Source organism: Eretmochelys imbricata, chromosome 1 (genome assembly GCF_965152235.1).
Source record: "Eretmochelys imbricata isolate rEreImb1 chromosome 1, rEreImb1.hap1, whole genome shotgun sequence".
NCBI lineage: Eukaryota > Metazoa > Chordata > Testudines > Cheloniidae > Eretmochelys > Eretmochelys imbricata.
Window position 1 is genome coordinate 47,187,713 of NC_135572.1, and position 17,151 is coordinate 47,204,863.

At 42.8% G+C, this 17,151-nt stretch overlaps 1 protein-coding gene across 1 annotated transcript in view; it reads right to left on the reverse strand.

The window, feature by feature from the left end:
* The window catches only part of FLT1 (fms related receptor tyrosine kinase 1), a 129,241-nt gene that overhangs the window by 48,509 nt on the left and 63,581 nt on the right, over positions 1-17,151 (reverse strand). The window contains exon 13 of the mRNA XM_077819089.1: positions 6,981-7,089. Within this exon, the coding sequence (XP_077675215.1) occupies positions 6,981-7,089 (109 nt within the window). The remainder of the gene's footprint in view (positions 1-6,980; positions 7,090-17,151) is intronic.

Genomic DNA, 17,151 nt, shown 5'->3' on the forward strand with positions numbered 1-17,151 from the left:
GCATGATAATCAAGTTAGGCCATTTCCTGCACAAATCCAGGTTCTCTCACTCCCTCACCCCCCTCCAAAAACCCACCCCCATACACACACAAACTCACTCTCCTGCTGGTAATAGCTCATCCAAACTGACCACTCTCCAAGTTTAAATCCAAGTTAAACCAGAACATCTTGGGGGGGGGGGTGTAGGAAAAAACAAGAGGAAATAGGCTACCTTGCATAATGACTTAGCCACTCCCAGTCTCTATTTAAGCCTAAATTAATAGTATCCAATTTGCAAATGAATTCCAATTCAGCAGTTTCTCGCTGGAGTCTGGATTTGAAGTTTTTTTGTTTTAAGATAGCGACCTTCATGTCTGTGATTGCGTGACCAGAGAGATTGAAGTGTTCTCCGACTGGTTTATGAATGTTATAATTCTTGACATCTGATTTGTGTCCATTTATTCTTTTACGTAGAGACTGTCCAGTTTGACCAATGTACATGGCAGAGGGGCATTGCTGGCACATGATGGCATAAATCACATTGGTGGATGTACAGGTGAACGAGCCTCTGATAGTGTGGCTGATGTTATTAGGCCCTGTGATGGTGTCCCCTGAATAGATATGTGGGCACAATTGGCAACGGGCTTTGTTGCAAGGATAAGTTCCTGGGTTAGTGGTTCTGTTGTGTGGTATGTGGTTGTTGGTGAGTATTTGCTTCAGGTTGCGGGGCTGTCTGTAGGCAAGGACTGGCCTGTCTCCCAAGATTTGTGAGAGTGTTGGGTCATCCTTTAGGATAGGTTGTAGATCCTTAATAATGCGTTGGAGGGGTTTTAGTTGGGGGCTGAAGGTGACGGCTAGTGGCGTTCTGTTATTTTCTTTGTTAGGCCTGTCCTGTAGTAGGTAACTTCTGGGAACTCTTCTCGCTCTATCAATCTGTTTCTTTACTTCCGCAGGTGGAATAACAGGCCTAATAACATCAGCCACACTATCAGAGGCTCGTTCACCTGCACATCCACTAATGTGATTTATGCCATCATGTGCCAGCAATGCCCCTCTGCCATGTACATTGGTCAAACTGGACAGTCTCTACGTAAAAGAATAAATGGACACAAATCAGATGTCAAGAATTATAACATTCATAAACCAGTCGGAGAACACTTCAATCTCTCTGGTCACGCAATCACAGACATGAAGGTCGCTATCTTAAAACAAAAAAACTTCAAATCCAGACTCCAGCGAGAAACTGCTGAATTGGAATTCATTTGCAAATTGGATACTATTAATTTAGGCTTAAATAGAGACTGGGAGTGGCTAAGTCATTATGCAAGGTAGCCTATTTCCTCTTGTTTTTTCCTACCCCCCCCCCCAAGATGTTCTGGTTTAACTTGGATTTAAACTTGGAGAGTGGTCAGTTTGGATGAGCTGTTACCAGCAGGAGAGTGAGTTTGTGTGTGTATGGGGGTGGGTTTTTGCAGGGGGGTGGGGGAGTGAGAGAACCTGGATTTGTGCAGGAAATGGCCTAACTTGATTATCATGCACATTGTGTAAAGAGTTGTCACTTTGGATGGGCTATCACCAGCAGGAGAGTGAATTTGTGTGGGGGGGTGGAGGGTGAGAAAACCTGGATTTGTGCTGGAAATGGCCTAACCTGATGATTACTTTAGATAAGCTATTACCAGCAGGACAGTGGGGTGGGAGGAGGTATTGTTTCATATTCTCTGTGTATATATAAAGTCTGCTGCAGTTTCCACGGTATGCATCTGATGAAGTGAGCTGTAGCTCACGAAAGCTCATGCTCAAATAAATTGGTTAGTCTCTAAGGTGCCACAAGTACTCCTTTTCTTTTTAAGAAATAGCAAAGTATCCACCTGAAATTCTTTTAATTTTCTTGCTATGAAAATGTCAGTGCTCAGTATAAGCTAGAAAAAGCCAAGCAAAACTCTTAAGACAAAATCAAGGAGGACCGTGAGACTCAGTGGGAGATGACCTATTTTTAACATGAAAGGATAATGTGCCCTCCGAATACCATAGCTATAGCTACTTTATGGTGTCACATTTGGGACATTTCCTAGATGTCACCAGTGAAGAAAAACACTTTTTAAAAATAACAAATCTGAGGACAAAAGCAAAATTCACTAGATTCCAGTCAAATAATTTGTTTAAAGACTCCAAACTCCTAATATATGACACCTAGCATGAAATCTAACAGCCTGAGGCGAGCTAAGTAACATGGCTGGAATAATGTAAAAGAGTTTTATTTACTTTAGTGATTTGAAGCTTCCTGTGGAAATAGCTCCCAGGTTTCCTGATGGAAGATTTTGTTTATCTTTGCCAAGCACCATCAGGAATCTCAAAATAAAACACGTCTAGTGACATTGGGAAACCAGGGAGATAAGGCAGAGCCGTTCCTGTCTCACCCTCAGTAATTGCAAACACGCCCATGGGCCTGCTGTGTGCCAGCAAAACATCCCCAAAAGTAGGGGAAGGGACAGATTCAGGGGGAGGGGCCTAGTGCAGTGTAATTTGGCACATAGGAATTACTCTCAAGACTGCCCCAGTATCAATGAGCAGGAAGTCTTTTAGGAGGGAACACTCCATATTTTCTCTGCATAAGATACCTCCCTACAGTTATTTGATGGACTAAGGCAAAGGTGCACATTTAAAAACACATTGAAACAAAGCCTAAAATGGCCTCTGCTCTTGACTGGCCCATAGGAAGGAAAAGCTATTCAAGGGCATATCAGATTCACTTCTATCAAGATTCACCAAATCACACTCCCCTCAAGGGAGGGGTGTAAAGTTGCACCACTCATAAATCTCCCAAAGATACACATGGGAATTAAACTCCAACCTCAGAAATACCAAGGGCTCTACAATAATAAACATGAGGGTTTGACCCCATGTGTTCATCTTCAGCCCCTTACCTGTGCTCCCTTGTACCCCCCCACCCCCACCCCCATCCCTCTCTGTAGGAAGTAGAGCCCGTGGAGGTAAGTGCTGCCAGGAGCAGCCCCAGTGGGGATACTGAGAGACATTGAACCAAACTGTAAACCTGTATATAATGGAAACCACTTCAAGCCAGCGTGTGCGGAAGCACCCCCAGAACCCCTAGTTCCAGCCCCCCAATTCCAGCCCTTAGCCTCTGATAACTTTCTAGCTGCTATTTCAGTCACTGTCAGAGAGGAGCATGTCACATAAAGAAACTGTCCCTCTCTGCCCCAATTCTTCCCATTGCTCTAGCGCAAGGTTTCTTGCCACCTAAAAGACAAGGACTGACCCACACAGTAATTCAAAATAAGGGGCATATTGGAGAGGGAGGTATTATCTGCTTAGACTCTACTTGAGCTTTTTGCCATGTTCATTGTCCTTTCTGACCTCTCTTGCTGTGGCGGGCAGCTTCTGACTCTACAAGCGTTCATGTTCTCCTTCTCTGGATATTTTCATGTGAGACTTTCAGTCTTTGTGTAAGTCAGAGCCAAGTGAGAACAGCCTCCCAGCCCCACCCACAAAAACCAAACAAACCTCCGGCAGTCACCCTAGCCCTGAAGTATCTGTTTGGAATACATTAGAAGGAAATCCTTTTCAGTGTCCTGTCTGTCTGTTCACACCATCAGCATTTTTTGGACTGTCATTTTTTCCCCAAGTGCGCTTTTCAACTAACACCAAAAACAAAAAAGGCTCTCAATTGCCTTGAAGTATAAAATGCTACCTGACGAGAACAACAGTCTCAGCCTGAAAGGGTGTACTTGCTAGAGTAATGTGTGAATCCAAATGAGTATTTCTGATCTTTCAAATTAGATGTGCTGGAAGCAGGGGAGAGAAGAACAAGCCCCTTTTAAATGTGCCAACAGCAGATAGCAACAAGTCGAGTTTAATTAAAGCAACCAGATGTCAGTAGACAAACAGGTGTTTATAGATCACACAGCTCAAGTCTCACAACACACCAGGAGTCCGAAGGACAAATACACCATTTTAAAAAACTGATTTAAAAGCTGAGTTTATATCAGTCTCACTACCCCACATAAACAGGGTGCTACCAGTGAAACCATGAACAATTTCCAGACAACAGTAAACCAACCATTCCAATATCCCATTTCTGAATGGATGCCAAAACCAAAGCCTTCAGGGGAAAGTCATAGCTATTCACCCTCTCTGCCATTATACATTCTACCAGGTAAAGTATGGTATCATGGAGCGGGTTAGGTTCCATTCAATATCTTCATAAATAATTTGGATAGAGAATACACCTATAAAGTTTGAGGACAATACCAAGCTGGGAGGGGTTGCAAGCACTTTGGAGGACAGGATTGGAGTTCAAAGTGATTTTGACAAACTGGAAAAATGGTTTGAAACAAATAGGATGAAATTCAATAAGGAGAAATACAAAGGACTACACTTAAGAAGGAATAATCAGTTGCAAAAATACAAAATGGGAAATGACTGCCTAGGAAGGAGTACTGCAGAAAGGGATCTGGGGATTATAGTGGATCACAAACTAAATATGAGTCAACCATGTAACATTGTTGACAAAAAAAAAAAAGTGAACACCATCCTGGGATGTATTTGCAGGAGTGTTGTAAACAAGACATAAAAAGTAATTCTTCCGCTCTACTCAGCAATGATGAGGTCTCAGCGGAAGTACTGTGTCCAGTTGTGGGCACCACACTTCGGGAAAGATGTGGACAAACTGGAGAAAGTCCAGAGGAGACCAACAAAAACAATTAAAGGTCTAGAAAACATGATCTACAAAGAAAGACTGAAAAAATGGGTTTAATCTGGAGAAGTGAAGACTGAGGAGGGACATGATAATAGTCTTCAAGTACATAAAAGGTTGTTATAAAAAGGAGGGTGAGGACAGGACAAAAAGTAAATTGCATCAAGGAAGAGTTAGGTTAGATATTAGGAAAAACTTTCTATCAGTCAGGGTAGTTAAGCACTGGACAAATTTCCTAGGGAGGTTGTGGACTTTCCATCATTGGAGGTTTTTAAGAATAAGGTTAGACAAACACCTGTCAGGGATGGTCTAGATAACACTTAGTCCTGCCTCCATGCAGGGGACTGGACTGGACGGCTTATCGAGGTATTTTCCAGTCCTACATTTCTATGATTTTTCTGCGCCCAGCTAAGAATCAATTCATACCCTGAAATATAACGATATACGTCATCATGCTCTAGTATCAGACAGTTAGGTGGGAGAGCAACTGAAGATGTTAAACAGGCAGGTATTATGGCACCAAAAGATCTTCTTCACTTGACTTCAGGGTCTTACACAGAGCATTAGGTGCCTAAAGAGATAGGGCTAGAGCACACAACTCAATGTCTTGCACATTGAAAGAGCAAGTACCCAGTAGGCTGACTGATGATTAGAATGTTCCTATTCACTGTCCTACGTTGTGTGTAAAGTCTCTATGTGACATATGTACAGACAACAACACAGACAGATTAGCGTCATTGTTTGAGTAAAGGTTTTAGCTTTCAAGGAAATGTACACAATTTAATGCCTGAAAGCAAACAAAAAAACTATGATTCTAGAACGCTTAGTCAGCAAATACTCCTGCCATATCTATTAATAGAACAAGTAAATATTTTCCTTTTTCATATTTTACAAATAACCTCGCCATGTGTCACTTATCTATGTTCACATTTCAATGACTAGTTCTGGTGTTTTATTACTGAACTTCTATAGTTATAGACAACCAACAGTTCCTAAATGTGGGAGTGTATTATTACCGTTGGTCAGAACATTTCAAAAAGTGTAAAATGTAATTCAAAAAACGGGGAGGGGCAGCATAGTACCAGCATTATTTTCATTAATCAGAATTGACAGGCAACAGATCAACAACAAAACCGATTACAATATTAGAGCAAGAACAACAACAAAACATGCTTAATTAAAAATGTATCCCCTTTTCAGCTGTGAGGTTATGGCAGGTTTCTCATTTCTAGTATTTTTAGTATTAAAGACAGATTGGCCTTTGGTTTCTAAAATATCTGCTATTAAATGATTAAGTCTCATTTTCTTTCACCAGGATCTTTTCCAAGACTATACGGGACCATTAATGTAAGCCTCACATCCCATGAGTCCACACTTGGTAAATGCATCGTGCCACAGCCAATGCAAAACCTTCAACCAGAAGCTGGCTCCTTTGCAACGAGACCTTGCTACGCGATGGTTGATAAATTGTGTACTGGCTATTAGTGAATTCCCATTTATTTCCTTAGCTCTTGAAGTCACAGCATTTACTCCTTAAAGTCCTGTTCCTGCAAAGACTTATGCACATGCTTGACTTTATGCCATTGAAGTCACTAGAATTACTCACATACATAGTTAAACACATATTTAAGTCTTTGCTGGATATGGGCCTATATTATACAATGGTATCTTCCTCAGAAGGGGACAGTAGAATGCATTAGGTCCTATCATCTGTGTACAAAATACTCATTGGTGTCAATGGGAGATACACCTGCAAAAAGATGGTCAATTGTGATCCACCGGCCCTGGTCCTGCAATGTGTTCCTGAGGTAGGCAGATCCCTATGCCTGTGCTGAATTGCATTGACTTCAATGGGGCAGCGGGCAGGCACAGCGTTCTGCTTCCAGGGTACCTTTTGCATGCTCAGGGCCATAGTTGGCAGAAGCTGATACATAGTGTGAGCACACCTGATGCTGCCTGAGATGGGTTTCACAAATTATAAAGTAACATTACACATGTGCCGACTGCACTAGAAAAAAGTCATAGCAAGAGACCATTATTTTCATGAGCAATTTGCATCTTCATTAGAAAGCTGATAATGGATCATGTGTGCTAATCCCATTTTTAGCAGCCAAGTCTTAGCAGTCCTGTCAAAACCCACCACAGAAGCAGTGAAAAATATTACATTAGTTAACATCTGCCTCCAGTAAGTATCACACCTAGGGGAAGTGTAAACCACATGACATCCTAACAAATGCAACATTCTGACCAGGGTGGGTGTTTAGTTACTGAACGGATTGTACCTTACCTGTTACATAAAAGCTAATGTTTCTTTCAACATTTCCTACTTTATTGGAAGCCACGCAGCTGTAGATTCCGGAAGATTTGGCTTCGGCTACAGCCAGAATGCTAGCAGTCTGTAAAAGCAAGAATAGTTTTAGCTCATGTTAGATTAAGAAGTTGTTTGAACCCTTTTTTAAAAAGTTCCTATTGACATTAATATGATTCAGTTGCTCCATTCATTCAGTGGTGATTAGTAGGAGGTGTCACCATGTCAGGCTCTGGTAATGATGGAAAAATAACAGGAAACTAGCTGCCCAGGAGACCACTCCATTATCAGAATCACTACAACCCAAATCTTTGCATGTGCCTTTCAGGGTGATTTATCTCATGCTGCTGATGTAATAACGACAGGTTATAAAACATGAGGTGTGGCATAGCATGCTCTACCCTAGGAGGCTGCCGGTGGGTCAGTCAGTCAACAAAGAGAGTAGGTGAGGAACGCCTTATTTGTTTGGATAATACTGGGAAAATGAAGCTCCATTTCATAACAGATGAGTTTGTGGCATCTTTCGTTGTTTCTTGTAACTGCTACGAGAATGAGGGCAGGGGCTGGACAGACATTACTCACCTCTTCCTTTTTCACATTTTTTTCCTTTTGGATTTCAGTTTTAATACAGTTAATATAGTAGCAGTCAAAACTCTGCTTTGATGATCTATGCCTCTATTCCGCTATTCTGATCACACCATCTTAGAAAGCCTAGCACACTGAATGCTTTCCTGAGGTGATATAATTTGTACGAGCAGATAGCTGAAGGGCATGGCACAGTAACATCTAACATTGCTTCAGAGAAAAATGTTACACTGATGCCTACACGAGGGAATACCATGCATACTGGTGGATGGATGGTCTAGTGCTTAGGGAACTGGTCTAGCCCATGGGAGACCTGGATTCAAGTCTCTGTTCCACCACAGACCTTCTGTATGACCTGGGGCAAGTCTTTTAGCCTCTGGGTTTCAGTTCCCCATCTGTAAAACAGGGCTAACAGTACTTCCCTGCCTCACAGGGGTATTGTGAGGATAAACACATTAAAGATTGAGAGATGTTAAGATACCATGTTAGTGGGGGCTCTAGAAGTACCTAAAATAGAGATTTTGGGGAGGGGGATTCCCCAAATAATGCTTGGTGGTAGTCTTAATTTCTGTTATTTATTATTATTAATTAATATGAAACATGGTGCTATCCAAAAAGAGCGTGGGCATGGTGCTGTGTGTATGTGTGTGTATATATAGATATATATGTAAGAAGGCTCAAAGTCTAAAAGGATAAACAGACAATGGGTAGGGAAAATAGGTACAATGGTCGTGGCTGATCACATCCTGATAATTCAATTTAGCTCCCCAGTTGTTCGTCAACCCAACCATTCTTAATTTATTTTGCACAGGCATCATGGTAGAAGTAGGTTTTGAGAAGAAATTTGAATGCAGACAGAGCAATGGGACTGCAAAGTGGTTCAGGAAGGGCATTCATTTTTTCATGCCACCTCGAAAGGAATGGCATAGATAAGAGCATGGCGATGGGTCTAAGGAAAGCAGATAAAGGCATGTTGAGCTGGCGTTATTGGTAGAGTTGTGTGATAGGCAGCAATGAGAAAAGATACGTCTATGTTGATTAACATGTTTGAGTTTTTTAAGCTATTTTCAGAAGCCTTCAAAAATGATTGTAGTGCAGTTAATATTTTCTTCTGTTCATTCTGTCTGTAACTAGAGTCATGAGTCAAGATCAACAACATTGCTCCTTACTGAGGCATAGTGACCTTCTACATCGCCTCACTAAGTGCTGGTCAAACATGCTAAAAACAATGTTTATGAACTGTGATGATTTGGGGGTCTGTTTGTTCAGCTTATGAATTCTGGTTGATGTTATGAAGTGGTTATTATGAAACTGTTGTATCAGGGAATGTCTCTGTGACTGGGGAATCCAGCATTTGCTGACAGGGCCTGTAGCATGTCTGACAGACCAGGGACAATTATCAGTCATTAAACTTTCATAGCTGTATTCAGGTGAAAACACTTTGGGAGAGTGGGTTGGCTGAAGCTGAGAGAAGCTAGCTCTTCCAACCTGTCTGCAGGGCGGGGAAGCGGAAAACCCCAGCAACAGAACAAAAAAAACCAGGTGTTCGTAGGGGGCCATAAAAACTCAAGGGACTCAGAGACACATAGGAAGCTTTGGGCAGGAGAGAAAAGCATGCTTGGTGGGGCGGGGGGACAGGCAGAGGGGTCCTGTTTAACTGTGGGACCAGTCAAGGTCAGAGGCAGCTAAGTTATGTAGAGAGAGATGAACTACTTGATTTTGAGGAGAAGCCATGAGCTGCAGGAGAAGGCTCCTGAACATCACAGAGGACTCTCCCCAAGACCAAAGAACTCTCTAGAGAAGAGAGGAAACTGAGGCAGGATAATGCATACAGATGTGTTTGTTATTTTGCCTAGATCTGTGTATCTTTCATGCTAAGTCAGAGTAATCATGTTTGGAAGTCTGACTGTGTGTCTCTGTTGGCTTGCACTCTCATGTGCTCCTGAAGAGTGAAGCTGTAAATCCAGAGCACCCACAAGGTGGAGTTCTGGGTGTGTTTAAGATATGGGGGAGTCTGAGGGGTCAGGACTGTTCCCAGGAGCTGGGCAATTGGCTCACTGAGTCTCAGCTCTCAGAAGGGGAACTAGACAGAGGATCTGATTCCAAGTGTGTGCCCAGAGACCACAGCCAGGAGCAGTGTCTGGACTTTGCTCACTCTCAAGAGGCTTAAAGCACACGGGGTCCACTGAAGTGGGCCCCAAACACAACAGTCTGTTCAGTGCTTAATTTGTGCCAGGGCTTGGCAGTTCATAGTCCCGGCTCCTCTGGGCTTGCTCAATCAGTTATGAATGTAAAAAAATTGTTTGAGCCCGGCACCTCTTTCAGTACAAATTAAGCACTGAGTGAGCTGGAGCTCACGAAAGCTTATGCTCAAATAAATTTGTTAGTCTCTAAGGTGCCACAAGTCCTCCTTTTCTTATTGTGGATACAGACTAACACGGCTGCTACTCTGAAACCTGAGTCTGGTGAGTGTCCAGCCAGGGGAAACTCTAGCCAGGTTACGTGTCTGTGACATGAATATAAATTCACACTCTGCACTAGCAAATTATAGAGTTACAGATAACTGAGGCCAGGTGGGGCATCTATGATCCTCTAATCCATCCTCTGGGATACCACGGGCCTTCTAATTTCACCCAGTGATTCCTGCAGTGGGTGGGGGGGAAGGGATTATTTTCCCTGCTACACAAGCCAACACTTTCAGGCTCAATAACTTGTGGCTGAACTAGATCATCTGTTTTAAAAAGACATCCAATCTTGATGTAAAGACTAGAAGTGGTGGCAAATGTACCTCTTCCCTGGGTAGGTTGTTCCAACGGTCAATTGCCTTCACCGTTAAAAAGTTACATCTTATTTCCAATTATATTATTTCTAACTTGGCCGTTCAGCCATTTTCCTGCTAGATGAAAGAGCCAAATAATATCAGATATCGTCTCTCCGCATAGGTACTTACAGATCAAGTTGCCTCTTACATTTCTTTTAGATAAGTTAAATCAGCTGAGCTCTTTAAGTCTCTCATGATAGTGTATGTTTTCCAGCCCTTGAATTCTTTTTGTGGCTCTCCTTTGAACCCTCTCTAATTTTTAAAGGTGTAGACATTAGAGCTGGGAGCAGAATTCCAGCAGTGGGCTCACCGAGGCTATATCACTTGATATTATTTCACACCCATTTTGCATAGATGTAAACAACTACACAAAGTACCTGGCAGGGGAGAAGCAGGCCTTGGTCTCTGACTCTACTGGTATCTGATATCTATTTTATTAGACTGAAGCCCATAGTGTATTATTCCTGAGCCTGAGGCCTATGTGGTAAATACGCCTTCTGCAATTCCCCCAGTTTGTGGGAATTAATTTTATCATCCAATACTTTGTCTGACACAATCAGGTCTCATTTTTAAAAGGGAAATTTCCTCTAAAGCATAAGTTTTCTTATTCCATCAGACTTAGATATATTAATTATACCCGGACAGAGGCCTGTGCACTCCTTTAGATATGTATATAGTATTACCTCAGTTATTGCCTTAGGTACTTGTAGTGTATAGGAATAAGACCGTATCCCTTTAATATATTGTCTGTGAGTCTTCTAATGGTGCACACTGTGCTCTGTGTTGTGAAAGCTGTCTGAAAACTCTCAAAAAGCAGTGTGTACGTAGCTAGTCTTGGTTTGCGTATACTGAGTAAATAGCCTTACTGGGGACCTATCTGAGCTTTGTGTTTTCTTCATAGTGTTGCGTAAAGAGAGTATTTGATATTGACTTCATGTCATCTAACTCCTTCAGCATCTGACATTCTCTGCAACGTGAAGAGGTTTAGAAATTGGCCGGAGCAGTGCTGTCTGCACAAGAGGACAACACACAGCAGTCAGATGCCACAGCTAGCTATGACAGGGTAAAGGCTGGTATCTGCTAGCTTCCACCAACGTTTATCTTGTATCAAACCAACCCAGGCCAATTGAAGTATTAAGTTCTAAGAAACAAGGCACATTGCCAAGTCAGAGGCTGGGGAGATTATTCTCCTATTGCTGCTGCCATCACTAGCAGTTGAGAGAAGAGGAGATCCTGAAAGCAAGGAGAAGGCGGAAATGGTGGGTGGCCATATCTGACGCTGATGGGGAGGAGGATCAGGAGGGTAGGCGCACTGATTGAGAGAGGTGACAAAATCTTTGTAGGCAGGAGGAAGCACAGGTTGATTCCTCCCCTCATGCTGGCGGTTTCTACATTAAAGTCCCATTTTGCGTAAGAGCCTATACAAAGGACTCACACTGTTGAGATGGGTGGCAGAGAAGCCAGAGGGAAATGGTTGGCAATTTTGACAATTTTCCTGGGGAAGATACCTCCCTCCCTCCTAAAAGGTCTTTACATGCACCTCCGCTGAGGGGGAGACCTTATTGTGGGAGACCCTTGTTGAAATACTGGAGCACATCACTGTGTTGTTTTAATTGTGCCAGTGATGTTACATACTTAATAGGCTTCACCTGTTGGCAGGAGGTATCTGTGTCAAATACCTGGACAACATGCTTCACCTTCAGAACAAACATTGTTTTCAATATAAGAAACACCTACTGAAATATCTCTGAATTGAATAACCAGACGTGGACAAAAGTTATGGGGAACCTTTTTGTCCTAAGTTTGTGCTGTCAAGGCAGGTGACTTTGTTGCTCATAAAGCAGAGCTGTATCTTCAGCAGCACTACAAGCAGATCACATTATCCCCTTGAAAGAGCAGTGGCAGGAGCAGCCCTAACCATTTTGCTGGCCAGAGCAGAAAACATTTTCAGTGCCCTGCCCCCACCCCTCTTCCCCCCGAGTAGTGAGACAGTGCCTCCTGAAAGACGGTGCCCCAAAACAACCGCCCTATTTGCCCACCCGTAGAACTGGCCCTGCATGATTCTAAAGAAGCTGTAGTACAAGCAATGAAGTATTCCTGGATGCACCCATCAGGCCTTCTTATTCAATGCCATACGGTTAATACACTAACATTTGACTCACTGCCTCTGTGGCACCTGGAGGGAGGGGATGTCAAGGAGCCGATGGCAGACAGAGCTCTGCAACTGCATGTGCCAAGTCATGCTTTTTTAAATGTGTCAAACTCTAGGCCCTGCCCAGAATGCCCCTCTGAAGTGATTCTTTTAAAAGTGATAACAAATTCGAGTAGCATTGAGGAGGATGGACACCCCAGAGAAAAATTATGTGTGGTACATTGAAAATAAGGCAAACTAAAATCCTGCAGTAATGCTCTTAAAGTAAATAGTACAACCCATGGCCCAGATCCTCCGAAGAGCTTAAGCATATGAGTAACTTATGAGCATAGAAGCAGTCTTACTGAAATCAGTACGACTGCCACATGGTTAAAACTGCCCATATTCTCCACTGCTTTGCTAGGTGTGAACCAGAAGAAACAAAATAGAGGGTGAACTATCAGAAATACTTTCATTTGTTAGGATTGACTTTATATAGACACATTTATGGCTCCACAACTCGTAACACACAGGATCCACCCCTACCTTCTCAAAATATTAGCCTAATTACACTCTCTGAAGTGATGTATTATTTATCTAATGTACGTAAGTGTTTAACACATTTTTATTAAACTACTGTCCTGCACGAGTTTGTATTTTACACTGCAGCGTCACAAACTGTAATGGCACCTACACATCTGTGACCAAAGATGGTATCATCAATCAAACTAAAGAGGGACAAAAACAAGAGTAGTTTTAGGTTTGGAAAACCTTTATGTTTGGGTGTTTAGTTTGCATTTTATCCTAAATCCTGAAGTCAAGTGGCTTTGCCATTCATAAATGATACGTCCATCCAAAACGTATGCCAATAAGGTGCACAGATACTAAGGTGATAAGGGCCATGTAAGTAGCTGGATGGATAGATAAATAAATAAAACCTTCATACCATACCACACTACACGGTCATGTATTAATTCTCGCTAAATCATATATTATCATATATTGCATAGCCAAACACTCCAAAGTTAGTAAATGCCAGAATTAAGGTTTCCTGTGTAACCTTAATTTGGCCCTCTTGTACATATGCACTGTGATTTAGCTTTTAATTACATGATTACATTCTATTTTTTCCACAGGAGCCCTGCGTCGTTCAGTGCACAATGCTCATTTAATGAGCAGTTATTCAATAGTTTGTTTTCTCCTCATTGTTCAATTTGTGGCCCCCATGCCTTATTTACTGCTCATTATTCAATCCTGGTCCAAAGACAGAATCACTCATTTCCTCATGGGCTTTTCTCTGGCACGCGTCACTATAATATTTGAGTGCTTCACAAACTTGAATTAATTTTCACAAGTCCCCTGGATAAGGGGGTGGTATTATCCCCACTTCACACATGGGGAACTGAGGCAGTGAGAGTTTAAGGTTTAAAGTAGCCAGTAATGTTGGGTGCCCAATTAGATGTTGAGGAGCTGATTTATCAGAGTACTTAGCATTACATAGCACTGTCTATGTCCAAAATACAACTCACGTTGACTTCATCACAGCTGCAAGCACTCAGCACTTCTGCAGATCATACAGCAGGATCTCATTAGGCACCCAGAAAATGAGGAACACACAATTAGTGGCCACCTGGGAAAAGTTTAGTTTAAGTGACTTGACTAGCATCACATAGAAATTTTGTGGTAGAGGAAAGGACAGAATCCATTTCTCTCAGGCATTGTTCAACTGCGTTCACCATGAGACCATCCCTTCTCTTTCTGAAACCCTCTGCCTCATTCCCGACAGACTTTCCAACTTCTGCAGCAAATGAAGCAGGGGTCTTACAAACAAGAGTCTCCTTCACTACAAATTCCTGAGTCATCCTCATCCCACCCCATGAGGCAGGAGTCCTGTCGGAAAAACTAGTATGTGATCATGTAATTGAAGACTGTATCATAATGCATAATACACACAAGGGGGCTGAATTAAGGTTGCACAAATAGCCTGAACTCTGGCATTTCCTAACTTCTAAGTGCTCTTAGTGTCCTTTTAACTTAGTTTGTGTGTGTGTGTAATTCCCAGCTTTAAGAAAAACAAACAGAAAAACAATAGTTCTGTCTTGTGGCATCATATTGACAGCCCCATGGTTTCATCAGCAGGGCTGGAGCTTTGAGCCACATAGCACAGCCATCTGACACTTGAGCTAAGAGAGTAGCTCACAGTGGTAGTAGGTTGTAATCCTCTATGTGGACCAGTGGACCAGTATTAGAGGAGATGAGACACACTCTTTCTCAGAAGGCTTCACAGCTATTTGCTGACAGCAGATGAATGGAGAGACTCGGGGATCTTTTGTTCCATTCCAGTCTCTGGAGGGGAGCATGCTCTAGTGGAAACAGACTCTTTTGCTCCAACCTGTCCCTGCCCTGTTTCTTTCCCAACTCTTGCTCTTTGTCCCAATCCCATTTTCCTTGCCTACATAGTCCCAGTCTCCACTCCTCAGACTTCTTATCCCAGTCTCCTTGCCTAGCAAGTCCTAGTCTCGCCACTCCAGACTCTCCATTCCCAGTCTCCTTGCCCAGCCTTTCCCAGTTCCCCCTACACCCCAGTCTCCTTGCCCAAACAGTATACGTTCCCCCACTACCAATTCTTCATCCAGTTGGTCTTTCTCCTCCCTCTGGCCTCCATACATGCTCCCCCCCTGCCTATAGAATCATAGAATACCAGGATTGGAAGGGACCTCAGGAGGTCATCTAGTCCAACCCCCTGCTCAAAGCAGGACCAATCCCCAATTTTTGCCCCAGATCCCAAATGGCCCCCTCAAGGATTGAACTCAGAACCCTGGGTTTAGCAAGCCAATGCTCAAACCACTGAGCTATCCCTCCCCACATTCGCCATCCCCACTGGCTCTCAGTCCAAATTTTCCTTCCTGAGATCCTTGTCCAATCTCAGAGTTCCTCTCCCCAACCACCCAGGGCCTTGTCCCAATCTCTTTGCCCAGCCAGTCCTAGTTCTTCCCACACACCCTGGCTCTCTGTCTCTCCTCCTTCCTCACCTCCTTCCCCACACCCCGCTGGTTCTCAGTCTTAGTTTCTGCTCCAGTTTGCAGTCCCGATCTCCTTGCCCTGCCAGACTTTCAGTCCCAGTTTCCCTCTTCCCTGACAGGAGATGAATGAAGGCCTGCCAGCCTTCAACTCCAGTTTCTGCCCTCACCCCCAGTACCCTGTCTCCTCTCCATTTGAATCAGGCAGCTTTCTCCTCCACATTATCTTGGGAACACCAAAAGGCACAGCCCTCACAAGAAAGCCCTCATCTCTGCCATATTTCAGGTCCCTGCCTCAAAGCATGAGGGAGTCAGAGCTTTTGAAAGAAAAGGTTGCCAGGATTTTTTAACATGGGCAAAACATTTTTTAACATGGGCACAAGTTATTTCCCCAAACCTCATTCTTGGAAACAGCTGAACTGTTTTGGCTGAAATGTTCAAAAACAAATTCATCCTGTGGCAAACACGTGGAATGAAAAATTTCAGGCCAAACAGTTGAAGTTTGGCAGTTATATGCAACTGAAAACAGGGTCTTATAATGGGAAGTGTCAGGCAACACACACACACACAGGGATAGATTAATGCACCATTTCTTACTTTATTTTTATTGCAGGTCACCCACATATTGCCTTTGCAATGAGTTGTTGCTCCAGTTAAGGATAACTGCCAGTATTAGCATTGCGTGAAATATAGCCCTAATTTTAGCTGGGAGCACTCATAACTGATGTTTCTTAAGAACTGAATGGATCAGTTTATATGAAGAATCTAAAAATAATCTGAGTTATTACACTGTAGAAAATCAATGAGAAAGTCCAATGTGAGAATGAAAACTTTGGGTGTGGGAATTGAATCACTTGAACAGTTATTTGATGATTAAGTATTATTGCTTACATCATTGACTTATTCCATTATACCACTCAAGTTTCTCAATGTCTGTTTAGAGAGGTTTCAGCGGAAATGTTACTAAAACACTGTCACAACCATGGTTTCTCTGTGTCACTAAATGAATAATGTCGCACACCCTTCCTGTGTTCTTTTACCCATGCAAACGGGGGGGGGGGAGGGGGAGAGGGCTAAACTTAATAATAAACTAGAGGTTGCATTTATATTTCCATACAGACAACAAACCAACTCACTGAAACAAAAAGCCAAACCAATGAGAACCATGACCTGATATGGCTCTAATGCTCTATTTACACACAACATGGACAGAATTGGCAACTCTTCCTTAGGCAAGACCGAAACACTTACCTTGATTACCAAAAATAAACCTTTGAACATGCCTTGTTCATCTCTTGCCTTCATTACTGTAACTGTCTTTGGCCTCCCCTGTCTCAGTTTTCCTCTCTCCCTCTATCCAAAATAACTATCCTTTCAAGTTGCTCTAATCATGTTTGTTGTTCCATCCCTCAGTCCCTTCACCAGTTTCCTCTGTCATTTCACATCAGTTTTAAGATCCTTGTTCTCAGGTGCCCAGCTCCATCCCAGCTCACTCCTCAGCTCTTTCCTCCTTGCTCCATCCCATCCAACTTTCCACCCTGTCCTTTAAGTGCTGCCTTTGTCTACTTCTCACACTGAGCTTCATGCCTTTTA